This window comes from Mercenaria mercenaria, chromosome 15 (genome assembly GCF_021730395.1).
Source record: "Mercenaria mercenaria strain notata chromosome 15, MADL_Memer_1, whole genome shotgun sequence".
Lineage (NCBI taxonomy): Eukaryota > Metazoa > Mollusca > Bivalvia > Venerida > Veneridae > Mercenaria > Mercenaria mercenaria.
The window spans coordinates 64659519-64686185 of NC_069375.1; the positions used below are offsets into that span (position 1 = coordinate 64659519).

Genomic DNA, 26667 nt, shown 5'->3' on the forward strand with positions numbered 1-26667 from the left:
ATAAGATATCGACAGGAATGTAGGCAAAATTCTTTAAAAACGATCAGATTTTCATATAATGTTTTGTAAAATTTCAAACAGCGCGATCTTGATTATTTACTTCTTTCTTAAAGTAAATAAACGGTACATACTATGGTAATAAAATTCAGACTCTTGACCAGAATGTACAAAAAACACAATTAAAAAATCTTAAATAATGAAAAAGCGGCAGCAATTTAAATACATGGAGTAAAACGATTTTTGGCAAACAGATTTCTGTTAGCACGGCAGAATAGGTTACGTGACCTCGTGAACGTAAATAGAAATGTGGTTTTAAAATAAAGCAGTATGATGTTGTTGCGGATTTTAATAAGTTTTAAATTATTCATAGTACATGTATTTTTTGACACAACACTTTGTTAGATATTCTTTTCAAACAATAATGTAAATTCCTTGAGGGCAAATAGGTCACAGAGGTAGGCTATCCACTATCATCGTTCACGACACATTTACATGTCAGTTTATTCGGGATATTGCACATTTGCTTTTAAAAAAAGATAAAGAAAAAACTTTTTTATTGATTTCTTCTCAACAATTTAAGGAATCGAGAAAGTACGATCAGACAGTGATGTGTCACATGGCGCCAAAACATGACGTAATGCCATGACAATCTCGGGCAACTATACCGCTTTGATCTCCACTTCAGATGCCATAATAACCGACACACTTCTTTTAGCTCTTAGAGGGGGTGTTGATTGATGATGAAAACAAGGCTAATTACTTAGTTTATCATCAGAATAATTACCGATAATTATTAATGTTTTTTTTTCGGCGAACGCCGTCTAAATTCGTTTTCGTTTCCTATGCCACGTGACTTCAGTTTGCAAATCAAACTACTTGATAACGCATTATAGATAATTTATCAAAATGGAAGATTTATGTAACACTCTGCCTGATTGGACGAGAGTGTCAATTTCTTTCACTCTGTTGATTGTGCTACGCTGAGTGAAATGTAGACAAAGCGTTTATCCTAAACGACGCTGTTCACAGTTTTAAAGCTAACTTTGGCTCAGTATATTTACCAAGAATATTGATATATCTCAAAATGATAAGTAAGTTTAATAAATATGATAAAAACCTGTTCAAATACCAGCATATATCAAATTAAAGAAAGAGCTGAATACGGTCTGCGTATCACATGAATAAGGGTGTGATAAGAGTCTTTTATGTAGAGAAGTGCTTTTTAAAAGATTTTCCTTGTTACAATTGTCGTCTGTATATGAAAAGGTTTCTTGCTTTTGTGACTTATTCAGATTGCATATTAAAATGAGTACTTCTTTGCTTTGATATATTTGTTATAAATTATTTAACTGATTTATTATATATGAATATTTTTCTTTAGTCTGGTATGCAAATATTGAATTCAGTTGAAATCTGTTTTATTATATATATGCTATATAATGACTGAATCTCATTACACTGAAATGAAGGTACGCTGCATACAGTTTATCTATGTGATATGACTACGGTCAAACTTTCCTTATGAAACAAAAATATTGAAATAATTACAATTGTATGTTTTGCTTGACCTTCACTTTTTTATAGGTGTGACGTCATTGTCCAAAGATTCATGAATAGCGAATATGCATTTGTTAAAGCGGGATCAGTTGGCCTATTTTAGAAATAAATAAAAATAATAAATAAAAAGATCCTTTAATTGATTTTTTTTCTCATGTATTCTAATCAAACTTGATTTGTAGCATCTTTATTAGGCCCGCAGCCAACTTTGTTCAGCTGGGACATTTGACCCCTTTTAGGGGCTGCTAGAGCTAAAGCTAGAAATGCCTTTATACAGCGTCTCATGAACAGCTTGGTGGATCTTTGTCATACTTGGTCTGGAGCATCATTATAAGGTCCTCTTCCAAATTTATTTATATAGGAACTTGGGCCCTATTAGGGACCACTATAGCTAAAAGTAGATATGCCTTTCTTCGCATTAACCACTAAAATGTAATGGAATTTTATCAAACTCGATGTGTAACAATATCGTATTAAAGGTCTCCTGCTATTTTGTTACAAATGGGGATAGGGACCAATTTAGCTAAAAATATAAACACGTTTAATGACCTCGCTTCGTGAATCTTCATCAAACTACTGCTGTAATTATTCGTCTAAAGATAAACGAAACAAAATTGCAACCCTACGAAACCTTTGCGAAAAATTAAAATAGAACCATTTAAATTGTTAAAGTGCGGTGTTTAGTTTTGCAATTTGAAAAATGTTAGATGAAAGATGAATGTTAGATGAAAAATTCATAAACTTCTTTCCTTATTACAATTCGCCGACCATCATTTTTAAAGATATTTCTTGTTCACTTTTAACACGGGTCGACGTCGGGTGGATGATGATTATTGTGTCCATATTTTGGGACACTTTTCAAAATAATTATTTTTCGGGATAACAGATTGCAAACAGTCTTCCATTTTAATTATTTTAGAAATAGTCCTGTTTCTTTGAGTCATATGAAGTTATGACGTCTACAACATCACAATTTATGTGATAGAATTGGAGGTCCACTTAAGTCTGAGCAGCTCTCCTTGATTTCAGCAGTTGGTGGACCTGCTGAAAAAAGTTAAGGTCGAGGCCTGCAGAGTCTTGAAAAGTCAGGTTTTAGATGGGATTTACAGGGTTTTCCCTACCCCAAAAAAGGTGGTAAATTTACACTTTTCGAAGTCCATGTCCCCCTTTTCTTAGCAAATTTGGGGCATGAGTTTTCCCAAAAAAACAATTTTTCAAATTAATTAAAAGTTAATTTCAATCAATTTAAACTATTAAAAGCCCAAAAGAGTATCAAAGTATTCAAGCAAATCCTAACATGTCCCCCAAAATAAGTCTCTTTTTTCCAGAAAAATAAATTTGGGGGACATGATGTCCCTCAAAAAATTTCCTGGGGAAAACCCTGGATTTATAGTAGTAAGACGTTGAACAACCACTTGCAGCTTTATTAATTCACAATTTGGGCATACCAGTCAAAACTCCATTGTCTAGCATTTCCAGTTAATCCAGAATTTTAGACTGGGGTTAGGGGTGATGGTATTAATCTCAATGCAGATCAAAGATGCAAATCATATTCCTGGCCAGTGTGCTTTTACTTGGTTTTAGTTTGAAATATAAAAGTTGGTTGTTGAATAATATTCAATATTAAAATTATTATTTAAAGAGAGAATCCACAGCAAGATTTCATTCAAGTTTCATGTTTAATCAAATATAAACCATGTTCTCCGCAAGTAATTGCCAACTTCTCCACATGAATTAGCGGCGGAGAATGAATGAATAGGACACAACGACCCTATGACCACTTAAATCCGTAGATCGACTGCTCTACCTATTGAGCTAATCAGATGGGCTACTCTGGAAATGAAAAAACAACAACAACAAAACACAAACATAAAGCATATATTTATTTCATAATATTTAAATACACAATCAAATGGCATTTTATATTGCTAAAACATCATCAAAGTCATTGTACATTCAGGTGTAAATCAAACATAACAATAGGATGCATGTTTATAAGGTTTATAATCTCCCTGTTTGAAACTAGGGTGGTGTTAGGTTTAAAAAAAACAAAAAAAAACAAGAGGGCCATGATGGCCCTATATCGCTCACCTGTTATCATTGCACTTGAGGACAAGAAGGCCCTCAGAAAAAACATTTTAGTCCAAAGGACAGGAACAACAAAAGGAAGAAATTTAACCAAAAAGAAAAAAAATTCTTACAAGGTATAGATATGTCAAAACACACCTAAAAATTGGAGGTACCATCCATGTTGTACCACAGAAAAGTGGTCTCGGTTTTTCCCTACGGCCAAAAATAAAAAAGTTACTAAAAATAAGCTATTTATAGTAACGTAAAAGGGAAGTAATTAAAAAAAAAGTATTGTAAGTGAACAAAAGGATCTGCCAAATAAATCTGTTGACATCAATGAAATTTCAGATCAGTATCTTCATTAGTTACGGAGATATACCCGTTTTAATTTGAAATAAAGGGAGGTAATTTGACATAAAATCAGTCCATAGTTATCTACCCTGATTGTCTCAGTCCAACTAATAACAATAATGAAATTTCAAATAAGTCCTATAAGTACTTAATGATATAAATCCATTTTGATTACAATCAGGGGAGGTAATCAGATATAAAATAACTCTTGAACCTACGATTGGATCTGATTTGTCATGGAATACAAGATTTATTGTTGTTGAAGATATTTTGGAAGTTTGTGTCAAATAAAACCATAAATGAAGTCTCTATATGGCTGCAAAAGCCAAAACAGCCAATTTTTGGGACCTTTAAGGGGCCATAACTCTGGAACCCATAAAGGAATCTGGCCAGTTCAAGAAAGGAAGCAAGACCTTGTGGTGATACAAGTTGTGTGCAAGTTTGGTTAAAATCAAGTCATAAATGAAGCTGCTATTGTGCAGACAAGGTCAAAATAGCTCATTTTGGCCCTTTCAGGGGCTATAACTCTGGAACCCATTATGGGATCTGGCCGGTTCAAGAAAGGAACCGAGATCTTATGGTGACACAAGTTTTGTGCAAGTTTGATTAAATTCAAATCATAAATGAAGTTATTATTGTGCAGACAAGGTCAAAATAGCTAATTCTGGCCCTTTCAGGGGCCATAACTCTGGGAACCATAACGGAATCTGGCCAGTTGAAGAAAGGAACCAAGATCTTATGGTGATACAAGTTGTGTGCCAGTTTGGTAAAAATCAAATCATAAATAAAGCTGCTATTGTGCAGACAAGGTCAAAATAGCGAATTTTGGACCTTTCAGGGGCCATAACTCTGGAACCCATAATGGGATCTGGCCAGTTCAAGAAAGGAACCGTGATCTTATGGTGATACAAGTTGTGTGCAAGTTTGGTTAAAATAAAATCATAAATGAAACCACTATCGTGCAGACAAGAAATTGTTGACGCACGCACGCACGCACGGACGGACGGACGCACAGACGACGGACGACGGACGAAGGGTGATCACAAAAGCTCACCTTGTCACTATGTGACAGGTGAGCTAAAAAAAAAAATGCCTACCTACCTACCCTATTTTTTTTGGCCATGTCACTGGAAACAAACAATTTTTTTTGTTAGGCCTTAGGTTTTACAACTGTTGGTCAAAGCATTCTTCAGGTATTGTCAAAAAGCTATTTCCAAATTTAATGCCACAGTGACCTTGACCTATGAACTAGTAGAAAAGTAGAAACAATAGGAGTCATTGACTGTTCACTAACAAGCATCTGAATATGAAGTTTCCATCAGCAGCTAAGATCATAGGCGATGATAGGTAATTATCCAAAACACAATCAAAGTTCTCTTGAGTAGCACTTTCATTTCAAAATCACGTATTTCTTTAAATTCTCTTCAGTAGTAGCAAAGTAATCATTTCTACAGAAACTTGAAACTTTAAGTTAAAAAAATGGACATGATTAAAAACAAAAAGAATTGATTGCCTGTACTCTAACACCTTCTCATAGTATCGCCCATTAATATGACAAGATTCTATGAGATCCCATCAGTGCGTACCATGCTTTTATATTTACGAAAAAAGACAGACACAAAAATATCAATTGAATTCAATTGATTCCATTTGTTAGTTCCCAACAAAATACCCTGATGGGGATATTGACAGATCGGCGGGTACCATTTCCGTACCAAAATCAGCAGCGATATAGAGTTTTCTGAAGTATTTTAGGCCTGCCTTAAGAATAATGTTTGCCCAGTAAAGTTTATAATTATATACAATAGTATTATATCTCAGTTGAACAGTTATCTGTTCTTTGAAATAACGATGCTGTCACTCTAGAGCTATCCAAATCATTTAGAGGTACGTCCATAAAAACATAACATGACTTATGTTGGCTGCTATAATAGGCGATCTGGCAATTAAACTCTTCTTCCTCTATGCATTTAAGTTGACATTCTGTCTCGTCGATGATGTCACTGTATTCATTATATTCATTATCATTCTGATAAGAGTATGGCTTCTTGTTTGACTGTCGTTCAAACTGCCGTTTACATGGCCTTCCTCTTATTGCTGAAAAAAAGTAACAGAAAGATTTAGAAACCGAATACATGTTCTCTACAAACGACTGGGCTAGTGGCGTAGACATGGCTGTGCATGCGCAGGTGAGGAATTGTCACGTAAATCTTGACTAGACATGCCCGACCAATATTTTACCTTGCCTAAACATTTACTCCAGGGCCTTATGTGTTCCCCAGCACGAAGAGGATTAAGTAAGTAAGTAAACATACATTTACTCCAGGGCCTTATGTGCTCCCCAGAACGAAGAGGATTAAGTAAATAAGTAAACATACATTTACTCCAGGGCCTAATGTGCTCCACAGCACGAAGAGGATTAAGTAAGTAAATAAACATACATTTACTCCAGGGCCTTATGTGCTCCCCAGCACGAAGAGGATTAAGTAAGTAAGTAAACATACATTTACTCCAGGGCCTTATGTGCTCCCCAGAACGAAGAGGATTAAGTAAGTAAGTAAACATACATTTACTCCAGGGCCTTATGTGCTCCCCAGCACGAAGAGGATTAAGTAAGTAAGTAAACATACATTTACTCCAGGGCCTTATGTGCTCCCCAGCACGAAGAGGATTAAGTAAGTAAGTAAACATACATTTACTCCAGGGCCTTATGTGCTCCCCAGAACGAAGAGGATTAAGTAAGTAAGTAAACATACATTTATTCCAGGGCCTTATGTGCTCCCCAGAACGAAGAGGATCAAGTAAGTAAGTAAACATACATTTACTCCAGGGCCTTATTTGCTCCCCAGAACGAAGAGGATTAAGTAAGTAAGTAAACATACATTTATTCCAGGGCCTTATGTGCTCCCCAGAACGAAGAGGATCAAGTAAGTAAGTAAACATACATTTACTCCAGGGCCTTATTTGCTCCCCAGCACGAAGAGGATTCAGTAAGTAAGTAAACATACATTTACTCCAGGGCCTTATTTGCTCCCCAGAACGAAGAGGATTAAGTAAGTAAGTAAACATACATTTATTCCAGGGCCTTATGTGCTCCCCAGAACGAAGAGGATCAAGTAAGTAAGTAAACATACATTTACTCCAGGGCCTTATTTGCTCCTCAGCACGAAGAGGATTCAGTAAGTAAGTAAACATTTACTCCTGGTTTGCCGAAAGGAAGCATTACGTTTTAAGATTTCACGGTGGTTTTAAAATGTTCCATAACGAAAGTTTCTATTCCCAGGTTATTTTGTTTTTAGACATATCAAACGCTCACTTAAGACAATGTTTAAGAAGTCATTCGTTGATCACCTCTGAGTCAAGTTGGGAATGTGACAGTTACTTGCGGAGATGAGCATAGGTGCACAATTCCAGACCTACTGGTTATGTTATCCAGGTGAAACACCGCTGAAATTTTTTAAGAAACTCAGCAAAACAATTTACCCTATATGTAATAATAAACAGCATTCTTACGTGTTGGATGACTGCCACCATCTTGCTGGAATCTCTCTATATAAAATTCACCAGTATCCTCCTTGTATATGGACACAAACAACAAGTTGTCAACGTTCGCATCTGCATCACTACACTGGCTCGAGTATGAAGCTCTAATCCGGGTTATCTAATTATGTAAAATCATAAATGGCATTTCTCATGCAAACACATTCTCTCTATTTGAATACTTTGAACTTCTAAACATTTGAAATTATTTTAAAACCTCTGCATATTAAAATACATTCTTTTAACTTAAATGATAAAACACAGAAATCAGAAACTTAATAGATAAACTCAGAATAATATTCAGAAGTCATAAAAACTGTTTCTCGGCAGTTCAATAAACATGATTTCTTTTATAAAATGTTAAGAATAGCTAGGTACTGCATAATGCACACAGTAAGATTAATGTCTGATAGATTTTGGCTATATCCTATATTAGTATCAGTTTGTTTAAAGCTACACGATCACAGAATTGGCGAAATTTGTCATCATGCTCATTTCTACCAAGTTTGGAGCAGAATGTCTCTATGACACTTAAAAAACAATAAAGTGGGTGAAAATAAAAGTAAGACATTGGTAAAAATGCAAAAAGAATGTAATCTTTCTGCATTATTCAGAAAGCGTTGCAACGGTTTACCATCTTCAGCACAATATTTTCCGTTATTTATAGGAATATCTTGCAGAAATCTTATGTCAATAAGTTTGTACCAATAGTCACTTTCTAAGTACTAACTTTTAATGATTTTTGAGAGAAATTATTATTCGGCAAAGGGTAGGTTAGTCCAATCCGTAAGAACACTCGGTATTTTCCGTTCATATACGTAATGCTTTTTCGGCATTTTTCAATATAAACAGCCTTGTTATAATTTATCTTAAGAGGGAGAAATAAGAAAATAGTATGGAAGACGTATTTTTCTGATAATACTCTGGTTGTATTCAGTTCGTAAATGAATCTGTACATAACAGGGTAATTATCATGATTATAGGATAAAACTGAAAGTACGGTATTAAGAAAGACCACTTAGAATGAAACTAAAAATGTTGCGAGTTTTTCTAGAAATTTCTTTTATGTTGTACGTTTGCGGGTATGGTATGTAATAGAAAGAGCATTGAAACTCGACGGTAAACGATTTGTACGAGGGGGCGTAGCCCCCGAGTATAAATCGTTTACCCGAGAGTTTTAATGTTCTTTCTGTTTTGTATCATAGCCATCCATATATGGTAGTTGTAGGCGTTCCACATTGCCATATACAGCAGTTCAGTGTATACTTAAAATCCTTGCTTTACAAATGTGTAAAGCCCAGGTAAAATAAACCAATGCGAGAGTAGAAAATCAATAAAATACACTTCGCTGTGTACTGTTCCAGACATGCTGGCATACTTTACTACCCAACAGTGCGGTAACTAGCGTGCGGGTATTAAATACCTGCACACTTTTAGTTACCGCAGCCTGTACTCAGTGTATACGATTTACCTGCACCAAATTTGTTAAGAAAAAACACCGAGCTATGATACAATTGAAATAAATCGATACCTCTCCCGTATCGGCTGCGGACACTTCGTACTTCCTGACGCCTTGTTGACCATTCGGGTCAAGTTGCAGTTGTACACAAGCCTGCAGGGATCCGTCAAGTAAAACATAAATAGACCTCTCGCCGTTATACTTAATATGCAGTCTGTACCGAACATCTGAGAAAGAAATAATCATTATAAACTTGAATAATATCAACATTTATAATGGTAATACTTCGTTGTTTCAAAGGTTACTGCATATGATGCTGATTGATATGATAACGACTCATGACGGCAGATGATAACTTAACGACATTACCAGTGGAGAGTGATCATTTAACGATAAAACGAATTTATGCTGATAATTTTTTTGTTTTTTGTTTGTTTGTTTTAGGTTTAACGCCGTTTTTCAACTGTATTTCAGTAAAATGTAACGGCGGACTGTTAACCTAACCAGTGTTTCTGGATTTTTTACCTGTACAAACTTTCTCCGTAAGTAAATGCCAACTTCCCTACATGAATAAGAAGTAGAGGACGAATGATTTCAGTGTCTTTTATCAAATCGCCAAGGAGATCATACGCCGCGCCCGTGGATCGAACTCACGATCCCGAGATTCGTAGATCTGCGCTCTCCCTATTGAGTTAAGCGGATGAGCTACTGATAATTTGACGATAGTACTGAGAAAAATTATATTTGGTGACACCACTGATTGATGATGACAAATTGAGGCAATATATATGGGGGACAATAACTTAACGACAGTATAGATGGAGGATGATACCTTGACGACAGAATAGATGGAGGATGATAACTTGACGTCAGAATAGATGGAGGATGATAACTTGACGACAGTATAGATGGAGGATGATACCTTGACGACAGAATAGATGGAGGATGATAACTTGACGACAGAATAGATGGAGGATGATAACTTGACGACAGAATAGATGGAGGGTGATAACTTGACGACAGTACAGATGGAGGGTGATACCTTGACGACAGAACAGATGGGGGATGATAACTCGACGACAGAACAGATGGAGGGTGATACCTTGACGACAGAATAGATGGAGGGTGATAACTTGACGACAGTACAGATGGAGGGTGATACCTTGACGACAGAATAGATGGAGGGTGATAACTTGACGACAGTACAGATGGAGGGTGATACCTTGACGACAGAACAGATGGGGGATGATAACTCGACGACAGAACAGATGGAGGATGATAACTTGACGACAAAACAGAAAGGGATGATAACTTGACGACAGAATAGATGGAGGATGATACCTTGACGACAGAATAGATTTGAGGGTGATACCTCGACAACAGAATAGATGGATGATGATAACTTGAAAACATTGCTGATAAAAGGCAATGACAATATAAATGTACGGTGTTCATTCAATGACAATATTAATGGTAGATGCCAATTTAACGACATTATTCATGGAGAGTGATAGTTAAATAACAATTTAATTTTTTAACGTTGCAGATGGATGAAATAATTTGATGAAATTTCAGATTTTTCAATAACTTAGTAATACCTGGTGGCAGAGTTGACACCTGAGGTGATGTGACGGCTGTAGTCGTTTCCTCAATTGTATTGTCAAAGAATACCGTATCTTTTTCATCTGCAGTATTTAAAAGATGTGTTTTAAATATTTACCAATTGTCTTCTGTTACTTAAATGTATCGACAAAATGTAAAAAATGAAGCATTGTAAGAAAGAATTTCATCCGAGTATTACATGACTTGTAACAGAAGTGTTTGGAGGAGTGGCTGGCTGACTCCACGCATTTAGTAAAAATAGCAAGTTCATTTCATAACAAAATAAAATTACTAAAGCCACATTTCAATTTTTGAATTAAAAGTTTAGGCTTTATCTGTAATTTTCAGTGCTTATAATCTATAAAATGTAAAGTACGTCTCTCTACATTAAGGTAGTTCTGCACCTTTGATAAAAAGGAAGTGATATCCAGATAACGTACAATAAAGCCTGGATTCAGCATAAGCAAATGAAAACAATTTTATGAATTACTGGCAATCCGTTAGTAAATTTATTACAATGGGTGTGTTTGGGGTGCTCTTTGCTTCCGACAAATCCACCCTTACGTTTTACCTTTTACTATTTTTGTACAGTTAAATATGATATTTAATCATCTGACATCTGCGGATCACATTAATCATGAGCAAATACCTCAAAAACAAGCACACGGACATATATACATTTAATTTTACCATATTATAGGCCGTATGTTTATTTATGACTGTGAAAGGTTTCATTAAAATCTACATTGTAGCAAAATTTCTATTCGTGGAAATGTTATGAAAATTGTGATTTTCCCATAGACTCCCATTATGAAAACATGCGTGAGGTCCAATTTTTCTAATTAATCCAGGAAAGAAAACCCAAGCAAACGTCTCTAACTTTTTTATTTGCTGAATTTTCTAAGTATATTCTGAAATTTTGAAAAAGCAGGATTTCCAATTCTACATTGTAGAGAAAATATTGATCTGAACATACAGTGCTACCTTAAAAGCGGCTATTGGAACGGGTACGATGACGTTCTGTAGGACTTGAAAAATTCTGTTCTAAGGGCAACAAAGATAAAACACTTCTCGCTATGTCAAGCTATGTCAAGCTAATTCTACTTGTCGTTTCGGAACAAAGGTCGCGTAATGCAACAAAATTCAAATCTTCTTGTATTTTTCTGCAGCTTTTACTTTATCTAAAAAAATGGGTGTCATTTACATTGCTTTTATCTGCATCTGATTAATTTTCGTAACAACATCACATGATCAAAATTAAAGACTAAAACTGACCAACATAATATACAAATTAACATGTTATACGCGTGCGATAATTGGTACCGAAATGTCTTACCAAACTGGTACCGAAACGACTTGGGAGCCGAAACGACTTTGGCCGAAACGACTTTGGGCCGAAACGAGTTGATGCCGAAACGACTTGGAGCCGAAACAATTTGGAGCTGAACTTGAACAACTTTAGCCGAAACGACTTGGTGCCGAAACGACTTTGGCCGAAACGACTTGGTGCCGAAACGAGTTAATGCCGAAACGACTTGAAGCCGAAACAACTTGGGACCGAAACAACTTCGGCCGAAACGACTTGGTGCCGAAACGACTTGATATCGAAACGACTTAGTGCCGAAACAACTTGATGCCGAAACGACTTTTTGCCGAAACAACTTTGGCCAAAACGACTTGATGCCGAAACGACTTGGGGCCAAAACGACTTTGTGCCGAAACGACTTGATGCCGAAACGACTTGGTGCCGAAACAACTTTGGCCGAAACGACTTGGTGCCGAAACGAGTTTATGCCAAAATGACTTGATGCAAAATGAGTTGGTGTCGAAACGGTCGTAAATCCTTATTGCATGTCAACAGATACCTCTTAGACACCGCTGAAAGCTTGGTTTCCATTCCCCGTTGTCACACTCTGTAACCATTGTTGTGTTGAACTGAACCACCGGAAGTAACATTATCCCTTCCAAACACTCTCTTTGTACTATCTGCCCATGCCGAACTCTGTCGTCTGCGACATATGAGTTACGCTCACCGGAAGTGACGTTATGATATACTGCCTCTCCACCTCTCAAATTTGGTATCACACAGTCGCTCTCTGATCTTTTATGACGTATGATACCTTTTAATAATATATATAACAATTTGTAGATTTCCATTACACCAAACTATTAGATTAAATTATCTAAAGCAGACGATGCAATGCTTTAACATATACGAGGGTTGATCCAAAAGTAATGTCCCTGCGTTCATGGTGCGCTTATTCATCTTAGTATAATAACAAAAACGTACACAAACAAATCAATTTTGATAATATGGCAAAATATTAATTTCCGGCGTTTTTTCATTTAAAATGCACGTGAATTCTAAAAATACCACTGGCGCTATATCGCCGCACGTTAAAATTATTGGTTCATTAATAAAACTGTCAAATGCAGCCACTGATCTTTATCAAAATAACGCGCTGAATAATGTAAAGTTTTTACAACGTGGCAAATATGTCGATTTCTGACAAATAAAAACTCTGCGTTCTTGTTTTAAATTAGGAAGATCACCGTTAGAGGCCATGAGACGATAAATAACACACAGTGAAGAGGAGACAGGTGGTATGAGCGTTCCAGGGACGGGTAGGGGTATGGGGGGAAGGTGGGCGGAAATGAGTCACTAGAGGATAGCCAGAGAACCGGAAGACCTGTGATTTTGGCGCCGTGTGGCTTTAGGCTTTTTCCTCATCTGCGGAAAGAAAATCTCCGACGGGTCCATTTCCACGACCTTGATCATTTTATTTTTTTTGTAAAAATGTATTTTCATCTCTTTCACGAGTCTGGTATGTTGCTACTTTCCGTAAATGAACGACGTATTACCACCCGAGTGTATAAATAGTGTTAAAGCACGCTTGTGCTATAAATTATTTCGATTCTAATATGCCCTTAATCTCAAACATTAGATAACATTATTTAAACGACGTATTAGATAAAATATAGAAGCGCTCTTTCTTGGTCGCAAAAAAATCTTTGACGTCACCACACGTTAACAAGACGTCATTCTAGCGTAAGAGTGATTTAACAGAGACAAGCATATTAGAACGTCAATAACGTCAGTGACGTGCGGCGATCGCTGCATGTATGCCTTCCGTATATATGTCGATATCGTTAAAACTATGCAACATGTCTTATCGATATTTTAGATAATATTGCAAATAGATAAAGGTACTTTGGTATGCATTCTTGTTTATTTCATTTCATTATACACGATTTTATAGCTACAGTGACATTACTTTTGGGTCAACCCTTGTATAAACAAATAAAAAATGTTTTAACCAGACATTTAATACAGGTCGAAAACGACAGTTCGGTTACTGGACGATAAAACATTTTTGCTATGAGTGTAGTCTGTTTTCATTACTGACCCATTTAACGTCATATTCAAGAAATATACAAATATTCAAACAGAGCATAATATTAATGTTTCTAACGGAAACAAACTTTAATAACTTGTTAGAAAAGTTTTATCAAATGCGTCTGCTAGTCTGTACAAACCAGAAGTTCTTTTTTGACGGTTTCCGGAGCTAGAGTGGCTACATGTCATAAGACCTGGTCGCCAGCGCCCGTTTACACATCTCACTGTCCTGCTATTTGCAAATCTCCGATTCCCTGAGCACGTTTGTACCGCTCGGGTCCAATGGTCGATATGAAAGGCATTTATTACCTCCCCTGTAGCGTTAGACCTGAGCACGGAACCTCTTCTCATCGGGAACGGGAACTTGCACCGTGCCAAAGCTGAAGAATATAAATTACTGCTGAATTTACGACTGTGAAACGTACAAGCGTCCACAATTCCAACAAAAAGTTTCTTTTTTTATTAACAGATACCAACTTATAGACAATGTAACATGCCTTTGCAAATTTTATAGCAATGTTTTCCTGCGTATAACTAATACAAAAGAAAGTAAATCTGCAGATTCTTTAGTTCATAGTTTTATAAAAGAAACACGGCACACAGAATTAAATAGATAAAGACTATTTAACCCTTATCATTCTAGACATGACTGATTCTGCTTTTGCGACCAGTGTAGATCTTGATGTGTTGACTGATCAAGATCTGCACTGTTCGCCATTCAGTCAGTATCTGTTTGGTAAGCATCCCTTTTAACAGTCAATGGTACAGTCCAAACTGAACGATGGACACATTCATTATAGAAATATAGCAGGGTAAGGGCTAATTCAACCTACAACAGCCACTATTCTCTTAAATTTCGAAACAACATAAAGTATCTGTAGGCAACTCAGCCGAACACAGCGAGCCGAACGTCATAAATTTTACTTAACTTTTACGTTTTTTTTTTTTTTTTGGGGGGGGGGGGGGGGGGGGGGGGGGTGGGGGGGGGGGGGGCGGTCGTGTTTTTATACTTAATCTATCTTCCTTACATGCACATAAATTGAATACGATTTTTTCTTCAGAAACAATTTTTAAAGAGATTTTTGTATATACCTCTCACACATTCAGGTTTTGCACCAATCCATCTGCCATGTCTACATCTATACGTTTTTGCAAATCTTAACCGGAATCCTGCGTTACACGTGACGTCATAGGTACTATTGGACATATCTTTGACAGAGATACGTCCATTCTCGATAGTCAGTTGAGAACACGTGTCCCTCTGAGTACCAGACGACGGTACAGTCGTGGTATCCGGCTTGAAGTCAGGGTCAGCTGAGTAATGTAAGATGTAAAATGATTGAATCACGTGTCAGAGACGTGAAATGTAAATGTAAATTACATCACGTGCCACAGTGTTCTGAATTACAGTACGTGTCACAGAATTTGTAATTTAAGTGTAAATTACCTCACTTGTCACGGTATTTGTAATGTAATGGTCAATTATATCTATTGTCTCAGACCCTGTTATATAAATGTTCTTATACTATACAAGTTTTATTTAATTACATCACTTGTCACGGAATTTGTAATATAAATGTAAATTGTATCACATGTCATATAGTTTGTAATGTACAATTACGTAAATATATCACGCCTCTGTGATAAATAATTGAAAGTAATCACAAATTAATTCATAGATTTAAGATTTTAAGATTTTATTTTATAAACACCAGTAGTTCATCGACCTATGTGGCAAACACATACATATACATATATGGCGACAGTAATGGGTAGTTGATATTATATATATATATATTTATATATTGATACATAATGACTGTTTAACAATGAAAACAGACAGAGACTAGCATCATTATGTAACACCTTTTAATCTTTTAATCACATGTTTGACGTCGCGGAAGTGTAATAGAGCCATTATTTAACAAGAGCTGTCCGTAAGACAGCCAAGCTCGACTATTCGAAATATTGTCACAGAAGCAGGAAATTATTACCCAAAATGTTAAATATCAAAAGAGTTTTAAGTTCGAAAGGGGACATAATTTGACCAAAATACATATCAGAGTTATGGGACTTTATGCTATAAACTAGTTTTATAACCCCGAAGAAACATGTTAGGTTTCAATTCAATAATCTGCATTAGTTTTGGAGATAGTAACTTGCATGTAAACTTTAACCAGAATTTCTAAGTCCAAAAGGGGCAATAATTTGTTCAAAATACATGTTAAGAGTTATGGGAAATTGACCTAGTGAGGCTGGTAAATGACCTAGAAAAGGAATAAATAAGATTCAAAGCTATAGCCCCTTTTTGGGAATAGCTGTATGTACTTGCACGCAAAACTTTAACCAGAATTTTCTAAGTCCAAAAGGGGGCATAATTTGCCCAAAATACATGTCAGAGTTATGGGACTTGATTCTATCAACTAGTTTTATAACCCCGAAGACACATGTGAAGTTTCAATTTAATATCTGTATTAGTTTTGGAGATAGTAACTTGCATGTAAAACTTTAACCGGATTTTCTAAGTCCAAAAGGGGGCATAAATTGCCCAAAATACATGTCAGAGTTATGGGACTTGACCCAGTGAGGTAGGTAATTGATCTAGAAAAAGAAAAAATAAGTTTCAAATCTATATGCCTTTTAGAAATAGCTGTATGTACTTGCACGCAAAACTTTAACCAGAATTTTCTAAGTCCAAAAGGGGGCATAATTTGGCCAAAATGAAGGTCAGAGTTATGGGACTTGGTGCTATCAACTAGTTTTAAAAACCCCGAAGACACATGTGAAGTTTCAATTCAATATCTGCATTAGTTTTGGAGATAGTAACTTCATGTAAAACTTTAACCAAAATTTTCTAAGTCCAAAAGGGGCATAATTTGCTCAAAATACATGTTATAGTTATGGAACTTGACCCAGTGAGGTTGGTAATTGACCTAGAAAAAGAATAAATAAGTTTCAAAGCTATATGCCTTTAAATGATAGCTGTATGTACTTGCATGCAAAAACTTAACCAAGGTGTGACGCCGACGCCGACGCCGACACCGACGCCGACGCCGACGCCGACGCCAGGGTGAGTAGAATAGCTAGACTATTCTTCGAATAGTCGAGCTAAAAATGATAAAACACTAGTGTAATAAAGCCTTGACGTCGACGTCCTTTATAGTAAAGGAGACGTTAGTCAAATTAACTTGATTATATAGTAAAAGAAAGTAGAATTTCTGATGTTTCGATAGCAAAAGCTAACATGTGATTAAAAGAATATTACATCCGTGACGTTCCACATTGACTCCATCAAACTTCCTGATAAAATATCAAAATGCTCGGCAGAGCCCGCGTTTTATTATCTTATCAACCCGTTTAACAAACGCAATATGAAAAGACACCCATGCAATATCCTCTATATAACAATATGAACTTTTATTGTTATTAACCTCTATATCATCCCACAAATCGGACAGTACTTTATTTATGTTAAATTGCTACAGTAACAGCATGATAATGCAACAATGGTGATATAACAATATTAAATATATAATGTAAATAAACAAACACAAAAGGGACAGAAATACAACTTTATAACATATGTATATCAGTATCAACCCTTCGGAAACGTTCAATATTGAACGCAATACAAAAGACCAAATTATATATAACAGTAATTACTAATAACAGAGAAAACAAGTTAATGTTATTGAAATTAATACCAGCTGTGTATTGCCCTTTCATGTATAGAAAGGGGAATGGCTGGAGTACAGTTAGTGCCTTTAATTATATTAAACCCGAAATAAGTTATCTAAATATATATTAATCAATTATAATTTAAATATCAAATAACATAAAATATACAATAGATGTACATTATGCTGCTATCTTCCGAAACGAAACAAAGACACCAACATAGTTAATAACTCACATAAAAATTCAGATCTTTTATGGGTTACTAGTGCGTGGCGGTAAACTCAATTTAAACACTATCTAACATATAACCGAGCATATAAACCTAATTTTGTTCTCTATATAATAAAGTCGTTTCTAATGGAAAATGATTTATTAACATAAGCTGCTAAATTTTTTAATAAACGTTTGTTTCAGATTTCATTAGCTCTAAAAATTTAAACATGTTTGGGCGTTTCCAAAAGTATGATGGTATAAACTGTTTTCCTCAGTTCAGCATACAGTACACACTCTAAAACAAAATGATACTCGTCTTCAAGTTTGTCACAAAATGTACATTTTCTCCTCAATTAACGGTGTACTAACTGGTTTGTTCCATCTACCAGTTTCTATACATAATCTGTGAGATGATCACGAAGTTTTGTTAAACTAATTCTAACTTTGGAATATCAAGCAAGTTTAAATATGGCTGAAAACTAAAATTTGCAATGTGTCTGTAGAAAAATTGCTCTACTAGAGTTTAAAAGTCTACCATTCCAGTTTTGAAGAAACTGATCACTGATTCGTTGTTTTTACAGTTATAAGAATAATTCAAAATTTCCAACTGTTTGAAAATACCATAACATCATTAAAACCTAGCGAGAATAACAAGTCTCTTAGTAGAGAACACCATTTTTTCGTTATAGGCCTATCTAACAGATCTTGGTACAACATATTATATATAATTTTTATATACTTTTTGCTATCTGACTGTAAAATCTTTAACCAAAATTTAACTATTACATAATATCTATAAGTTTGGAGGGCATTCTCCCAAGTTCTCCATATATGAAGTCATTCTGTGTGCTTTTTTTTACTGCTAATAAACGTTTGCAAAATTGCATATGAACTCTTTCAAGTGCGTTACCGTGATGAAAACCCCAGACTTCACATCCAATTAAGTATAGGTAAAACTAATTTATCAAATAAATCTAACTTATGTTTAACTGTAATAAAGTAAACTTACGTAAATATTTTTCTAACTTAAAGATAGCTTCTAGAGACTGACCAGCTAGTGTTTTTCTGGCCTCAGAAAATGATCCACCCTAGTAAATACAATTCCAAGATATACAAACTTGTTAACTATTTCAAGAACTTGATTTCCATATCTAAATGTAAACCATTTGGTATTCTTCCACCTTTTCTAAAAATCATGATTTTTTTTTGAAGAATTAACTGACAATTTCCATCTTTGACAATAGTCATATAACAGATTTAAGTTTAGCTGTAACTCTTCACTATTGTTTGCAAAGATAACAATATCATCAGCATAGAGGATTAAAAACATTTTAAACATGTAAGTATCTATACCATCCATACCGTTTTCAATATACATATCTTCAATATCATTAACAACATAGAAAAAAGAAAAGGCGACAAAGATTCACCTTGTCTAACGCCAAGGTGACATTCAAAACTATCACTTAACTGATTCATGTACTTAACTCTTGATTTACATTGCTATACATTGACTTAATAACATCTAGTATTTTTCCTCTGAGACCTAATTTATAAGTTTAAACCAAAGATTTTCATGAGTAACATAATCAAATGCCTTACTGAAATCAATAAAAGCACAATGAAATTGCTTACTTTTGTTAATTAAATGGCTTACTAAACCATGTAATACAAAATATTATCCGCTGTTCCCATCTTAGATCTAAAACCTGACTGCGCTTCTATATATACGCCATACATTTCGGCCCAAGTCAAAGTCTGTTATTTAATAATCTTGTAAACAATTTTCCAAGTGTACTAAGTAAAGTTATACCTCTATAATTATTATCTTCATTTATACTACCTTTTTTGTGTAAAGGGACTACAAATCCTTCAGACCATGCTTCTGGAAATAACCACATTCGAAAATTTTGTTGAATAGAATTAACAAATACTTTGATAACACATTCTTACCGTGTATGAAGAATTCATTTAAGTATAAATCTGGTCCACTGGACTTGTTGTGTTCAATTGTTTAATTGAGTTTAATAGCTCATCTGGTGTGAAAGGTACATTTAACTCTTCAAACATAGTATTAAATTCATATTTTCATAGGGTTCAACAAAAAACAACACATCTTCATCTGGACTGAAAAAACGATCGTTTGATTGTTTACACTTCTGAAATAATTTTCAAACAACTAAGTGTAATATTATTTTCTTTAATACCAAAGGAACCTTTTAACAATTTCAGTATAATTTTGCATTTTTCTCTCTAGCTGAAAGTAACTTTTGGGTTTCACTTCTATCATATTCATATCTAGCTTTACGTAAAGTATTTTTATATTCTGTACGCATATTTACCATATTTTGTCTATTTTGATCTGATTTATCTTGTCTATAAGAATTAAAGCAGCATAAAATAACCTACGCGCCTTTCCTCACAATCAGCATTATACCATTTGTTAACATTAGAATTTATATCAACACTGACGTAATTACTACTACCAAGATTATGTTTAAATAAAGGGGAGACTACTCCATCTAATATATCAGACAGTTCTGCAATACAATTGGTCAATATCAGTTTTACATGTTGAAGCATTAACACTATTACTAAACATATTTAATTTGCACAAATTTCATTTTCAGACAATCGATTCTGATAATCATACATTTATCTTCTGTTCCAAACATATTTGAAGGGTACATTTTCATTGCTATTATCTGTTTTCTAACAGTATTTTCAATATGCCTATTAAATATGAAATTGAAATCAACGACACAATGGTCCGATAAAATATTAGGATCATGCACTTTAAAGTATTCAAGTTTGTGAATAAATTCTGACAGGCAATTACTAATCTACAAGACTAGAACCATTTGCGTTAAAAAATGTTTTTTTCGACCAATAAATTTATCTTTGCTCATTCGGCCGTTAACAATTCTTAACCCAGTTTGTTTGCAGAGGTCAAGAAGCATGATACCGTTTATTATTTGTGCGCCCACAGTCTTGCGAATAGCGCTTAATTTCAATATCTACAGAATAGTCGTCAGGTAAAACATCACTATTTAAAGAATTATCGTCTGCTACATAGTCAGGTAGATCAGAAGTGTGTGAGTTTAAATCGGCCACAAAGTACAAAATTAAAACCATTTTCATACTTTGAGTCAAGTGACACAATAAATTTAAAAGCCTATCATAAGTATAGAAGTCTAACATAGCTTGCCTACTACTATTTTCTGGTATAACGTAACATAGGCAAAAGAATAAGTCGCTGTTAAACTAAATAATTGCCCATTTAATTTTATAACAGATTATGTCATCTTGACTTTGGAAAACTAACGTATCATGGGAGACAAATTCGTTACGGATATATATAATAATACCTCCTGAGGGCCTTTTGCTAGTTGCTTTATTTTCTAACCTATTCAGAACAAAATATTCAAAATTATCTATCGCTAAATCCGAAAATTGATCAGTCCATGTTTCGGTCAATAGTACAATATCATGCGAATTAAAAATATACATCAATTCCGATGACAAAAGTTTATTGTTTCTCCTTGTACATAAACCCTGAACATTCAGTAATGCACAACGTAGCTGTATTTGCTCAGCGATGACCTACTGTCCTACATCTTGACTTTGTGCGGGTCCGCCTTTGACAACGAAGGCTGCTCCGATGGCTGACCTCTTTCGCATGTCTATTTATAGTACCGGGCAAAACCGGATTATCATGATACGCGTATTTTATCTGTCAATAACGCGAACCTACTTCTGGATGCACTGCTTGTGTTGCGCTTCTTGTAAGGCCGTGCAGATTCGGGCCTTTTTTCTGACCTTGATGTTGCGCGTGCAATATGTGACCGACCTCTAACTGGCGAAAGTGTTTTTGGCAGCGTATTCTCACAATTTAAAACCGGAGTTGCTTGTTCTGCAGTGTTGCACGGGAGAGTTTCACTCGAAAGTGTGTCATCAGCATTGCACTGTGGATTTTTGGATGTATCAACTGTATTTTCATTTTGCACAGCATTATTTGCCGACTAGATAAAGGACTATTGTGTACTAACTTTGTGACTGTCATGACAGGATTAGGGACAAAAACAGGTATGGGTGAGCTGGACCATGGACAACTTGGGTATACATGTAGCTGGTATTATTCCAGACATTGTGCTGATTTGTTGCTGGAGTTGCATTGGGCTAAGCGTGGGATTTGCTTGCAGCAATGTAACCGCCATTTCCAATTGTAGGGGACTGAGCATAGGAAAAACTCTTAGTATTTTATTAGCCATGTCTTGTTGTGGACTTAAGGGGATTGTCATGAAAGGGGCAGGAGTTATGTTTTGTGACAAAGTCTGTACAGGGATCTGTTCTGGAGTTTGTGCCATATTCTCAGGCACCGGAAGTGAATTGATGCTTACTTGACTATGCTGCACACCGGGTAAGTCTCTTTGTTGTTGTTTTTTACTTTGAATAACACTACATACAGTGTCTGACACTTCATGTCAAGGCATTTGTTTTGTAAATATATAATAATAACATGTACCAAAGACTTTTTAATGTGCCGGAATTGTAATATATCATTCTAGTCACGTGTAAAGATACATAATTCGTAATGTAAATTTAACATCAGACACGATAATAGAAGGTTTGAAAGTGTTGTAAATTTGTTGTTTGTGATGTGATAACAATTTAATTATACCAAAAATCACAGATATGAAATTGATTTCTATGACGTGTCCAAAATTCTGATCATGTTTATGTATACTTTTACACATTCATACCTTCGCACTGGAAGCTCGTATCAGACCATTTTCCATCCTTACAAACAACAGTATCGCTTCCGGTCGCCATCTTGCCGACGTCACATGTATACGTCACACTAGTGCCGTGTGGAAAAGTTATATAGGGCGTTATTCTTTCGGATGCGGTGGCATGCTGAAATGACGGTGGTGCTCGACATCTTTTCTGTTCTGAAGTAATACCAGTAGTTTATTAATTAGCAGCATTCAGTCTTATTAATTCAGAGAAATATCACAAATTATAAAGACCTGCATGCAAATACGAGAAAAATACTGAGCCGACTGACTTTCTAAGGAATTACAGGGAGCACAAACAGCAAGTGATTAAAATGTTTTCGTCGGATAGATCTGACTACAGCTGCTTGCATGATGTTAATTTGTCCTTTTTAGTTCTACGGGGCTATACCGTGAACACAAAACTTACTTTGCAGCTAGTACCGCTGACAGAGTCTGAACTCTGGGGGTGTGAAGTCAGATGAGAGTCATCTACAGAGTCCATACCTGTGGAGAATCTGTACGATTGTCAACAGTCATTTTCATTATATGACTTCTCATTTTAATCACCGGCCCATAGTATGTGTTATTGACCAGTCAATATTTCAACACTTAATTTCGCTGAACAAAACTCTAAACTTGAAGAACATTATATGAACATTTATTTCTGTTGTCATGTAATAAAATACTTCTTGAATGGCTTGCCGGACAATAGTCAAAACTATTGGCATTCCGCCCTACGGACATCCGGACCTAAGACCAATAGTATTGACTTCTTTATTTGCTGGTTTGTTTGTTTTGGGTCTAACGCCGTTTTTCGACAGTTTTTCAGTTATGTAACGGCGGGCAGTTAACCTGACCAGTGTTCCTGGATTCTGTACCAGTACAAACCTGTTCACCACTGAATCAGAGGTGGAGTACGAATGATTTCAGACACAATATCTATATCAAATCGTCATGGAGAACATACGCATCGCCCAGGACTCGAACTCACGACCCCGAGATCCGTCGATCGCGTTCTCCCTATTGAGCTAAGCGGGCGGGCTAGTATTGACCTCTGACCGGTAAGCCATCCAGGAAGTGAATGATACATACATTTAACTGTTTACCTTTGCATCTTGGCAATTTTGGTTTCCATTTTCCCCTCTTACATTCACTTAAAGTCCAGGCCGTTACCATATCTCCGTATATATCCTTCTTACAAATAGCCATAATAGTACTGCCATTGTTGATCACAGACCCAGCGGGGTAATTACTGGTGCTTGGACCAGATTTCGGACGGTATATGGTCCGTCTAAACCGTCCCGATCGCGGTATTGTGCAGTTTTGTTCTACTAAAATGAAATCAGATCATTTCAAAACTACAATGCATTTACATATAGCAAAATATATGTGGTATGATGCAGTTTTTAGTTTAAAACATTTTAGATTTACGAGCTAAGTGCTAATATCATGGTTATCCCGAATGAGTTGTGCTAGCTGTCATGAAGAAAATAAAGCAGATTTTTGGTTTGGTAGCTGCAGGATTTCTATCGGTAGTATAGGAAACTTCGATTACACTAATTAATGTACATTAATTCAAAGTATTCTGATTCTAAACATGCAATTTGGAGTACATATATTTTTTTTTTTCAAAAAAAAAGTTAAATAAGTAATGCATTACTTGGAACACACTGCGGCTTCATGTCTATCCATCGTCCTTCTTTACACCGGTATGGTGCGGAACGGCTAAACCTGGGTCACATGTGACGTCATAATTTGTAGATTCGATTGATAAAACAAACATTCTGATCAGGTTTCAAGTAAATCAATTAGAAAACGTTAGCAAGGTTTATACACACACATACCATTACAATGTGGCAGATCCGGGACCCATCTACCGTCATGACATTTGCTTAAAGCTATATCGTGGTATACGCCCTTCTTACAGATGACCCTTATTTTTGTACCATGATTTATTCGTCTGCCTGCGGGATATCTGCTTATGTTCGAGCCATATTGAGGACTATAAAAAGATCTTCTGTACTGGACCCCGCTTGGAATGGCACAACTCCCTGAAAAAGGAAGCATGTCGTGCATGGAAAAACATAAACTTTGCCGCGAAGTTAATCTTATTATATTGCTTATTAAACTGCACCTCATTCACAGTGGGATTTTTGCTAATATCATAGAACGTATAGAATTCATGGTGACCAACCCACGTGAGTTTTCGATATAGTATACACACAGGGAAAATCGCCTAAAATTTACCAGCATTAATGACAACCCTTCACTTAAAAAATTAAGTGGCTACATGTTCAAAGTATAAGGAAATTATTACGTAAATAATTAATCTTTCTGCGTCTTTTCTTAATTTAATCTTTACCCAGGAAAAATTTGTCACTTACTTGTACTGGCGTGCACATTATATATAATTCCGAGCATCAGAAACAGAAAGCATGGAACTCCTTTTATAGAGGTCATGTTTTTTTTTCTATGTTCACAAAGTCGCATAGAGACTGTTATTGTGTCATTAATGCCCTTATTGTGCGCATCCTGTATTCCGGTATAACATTGAGGTGGTTTTTATTAGTAAACCGGAAGTGTCCGGAAGTAACTTGTGATAGCGCCACTTTTAAAACTATTATGTTAAGTGTTCTTTGAAATGCTAAATGTTTGAATGCTTGTAAATAATTTTATTGATATTTTTGTTATTATAAATAAAACGGGTACTTGAAAAAAATTGAAAAAAAGTGATTTTATTCTGACATTCAGAGTTTTGGGGCAGTTACTAAGTGGTGGCGATCCGAGTTTTAATCCCAGATGCTATGATAAATTTTCGATGCCTGATGATTTCTTCATATTGTACGGCTTCTATGCTGGATCCAGGGGAGGTAGGTAAATACGACAACTGTCGTGTGCTCAACTGGAAATAAGTTGTCCCGTATATTCAAGGTGTGAACCTTCGTCGACTTCACATACCTTTACCTTTAACTTTGACCTGACAAACATCCGTGTTTTTAGCTCACCAGAGCACAAAGTGCTCAGGGTGAGCTATTGTGATCGCTCACCGTCCGGCGTCCGTCCGTCCGTCCGTCCGTCCGTCGTCCGTCCGTCCGTCCGTCCGTCCGTCCACACTTTCCTTTAAACAACATCTCCTCCTAAACCAACAGGCCAATTTTGATGAAACTTCACAGGGATGTTCCTTGGATGGTCTTCTCTAAAAATTGTTCAAAGAATTGAATTCCATGCAGAACTCTGGTTGCCATGGCAACCGAAAGGAAAAACTTTAAAAATCTTCTTCTCAAAAACCAGAAGCCCTAGAGCTTAGATATTTGGTGTGAAGCATTGCCTAGTGGACCTCTACCAAGTTTGTTCAAATCATGACCCCGGGGTCAAAATTGACTCCGCCCCAGGGGTCACTTGATTTTACATAGAAAAATCTTTAAAAATCTTCTTCTCGAAAACCAGAAGCCCTAGACCTTAGATATTTGACATGTAGCATTGCCTAATGGACCTCTACTAAAGTTGTTCAAATCATGACCCCGGGGTCAAAATTGACCCCGCCCCAGGGGTCACTTGATTTTACATAGGAAAATCTTCAAAAAATTTCTAAAAATAAAGCAGAAGGCCTAGGTCTTAGATATTTCACGTGTGACATTGCCTAGTGGACCTCTACAAAATTTATTCAAATCAGACCCCCGAGATCAAAATTGACCCCGTCCCAGGGGTCACTTGATTTTACATAGGAAAACCTTAAAAAATCTTCTTCTCAAAAAGCAGAAGCCCTAGAGCTTAGATATTTGACATGTAGCATTGCCTAGTGGACCTCTACTAAAGTTGTTCAAATCAATACCCCCGGGGTCAAAATTGACCCCGCCCTAGGGGTCGCTTGATTTTACATATGAAAATCTTCAAAAATTTTCTTAAAATAAACCAGAAGGCCTAGAGCTTAGATATTTCACGTGTAGCATTGCACAGTGGACCTCTACAACCTTTGTTCAAATCATGACCCCAGTGTCAAAATTGACCCCGCCCCAGGGGTC

General features: G+C 35.9%; 1 protein-coding gene across 4 annotated transcripts; it reads right to left on the reverse strand.

The window, feature by feature from the left end:
• Positions 1 to 3423: 3423 nt before the first annotated feature.
• LOC123556800 (sushi, von Willebrand factor type A, EGF and pentraxin domain-containing protein 1-like) lies at positions 3424 to 25188 on the reverse strand. 4 transcript variants are annotated; one of them, XM_053525464.1, is made up of 11 exons: positions 25030 to 25188; positions 24490 to 24696; positions 23752 to 23973; positions 22631 to 22819; positions 15069 to 15290; positions 14117 to 14356; positions 12445 to 12699; positions 10576 to 10662; positions 9050 to 9204; positions 7492 to 7639; positions 3424 to 6075 (listed from the first exon to the last, which is right to left on the reverse strand). In XM_053525464.1, the coding sequence occupies exons 1-11, from the start codon at positions 25133 to 25135 to the stop codon at positions 5789 to 5791; spliced, it is 2118 nt and encodes a 705-aa protein (XP_053381439.1). In that variant the 5' UTR covers positions 25136 to 25188; the 3' UTR covers positions 3424 to 5788. The 4 variants fall into 4 exon arrangements, with proteins under 4 accessions (XP_053381439.1, XP_053381438.1, XP_053381440.1 ...); XM_053525463.1 differs by having other exon boundaries at positions 23752 to 23976; XM_053525465.1 differs by lacking the exon at positions 23752 to 23973.
• Positions 25189 to 26667: the final 1479 nt, after the last annotated feature.

Bases quoted from the DNA above. Each gene is read 5' to 3' on its own strand.
- LOC123556800 (XM_053525463.1), bottom strand. From the start codon at position 25,135: ATGCGACTTTGTGAACATAGAAAAAAAAACATGACCTCTATAAAAGGA. The intron at 9,205-10,575 runs GTATTACTAAGT...TTTCTTTCTCAG, and splicing joins GGTGTCAACTCTGCCACCAG to ATGTTCGGTACAGACTGCAT. The intron at 6,076-7,491 runs GTAAGAATGCTG...ACTTTTTTTCAG, and splicing joins TGGTGGCAGTCATCCAACAC to CAATAAGAGGAAGGCCATGT.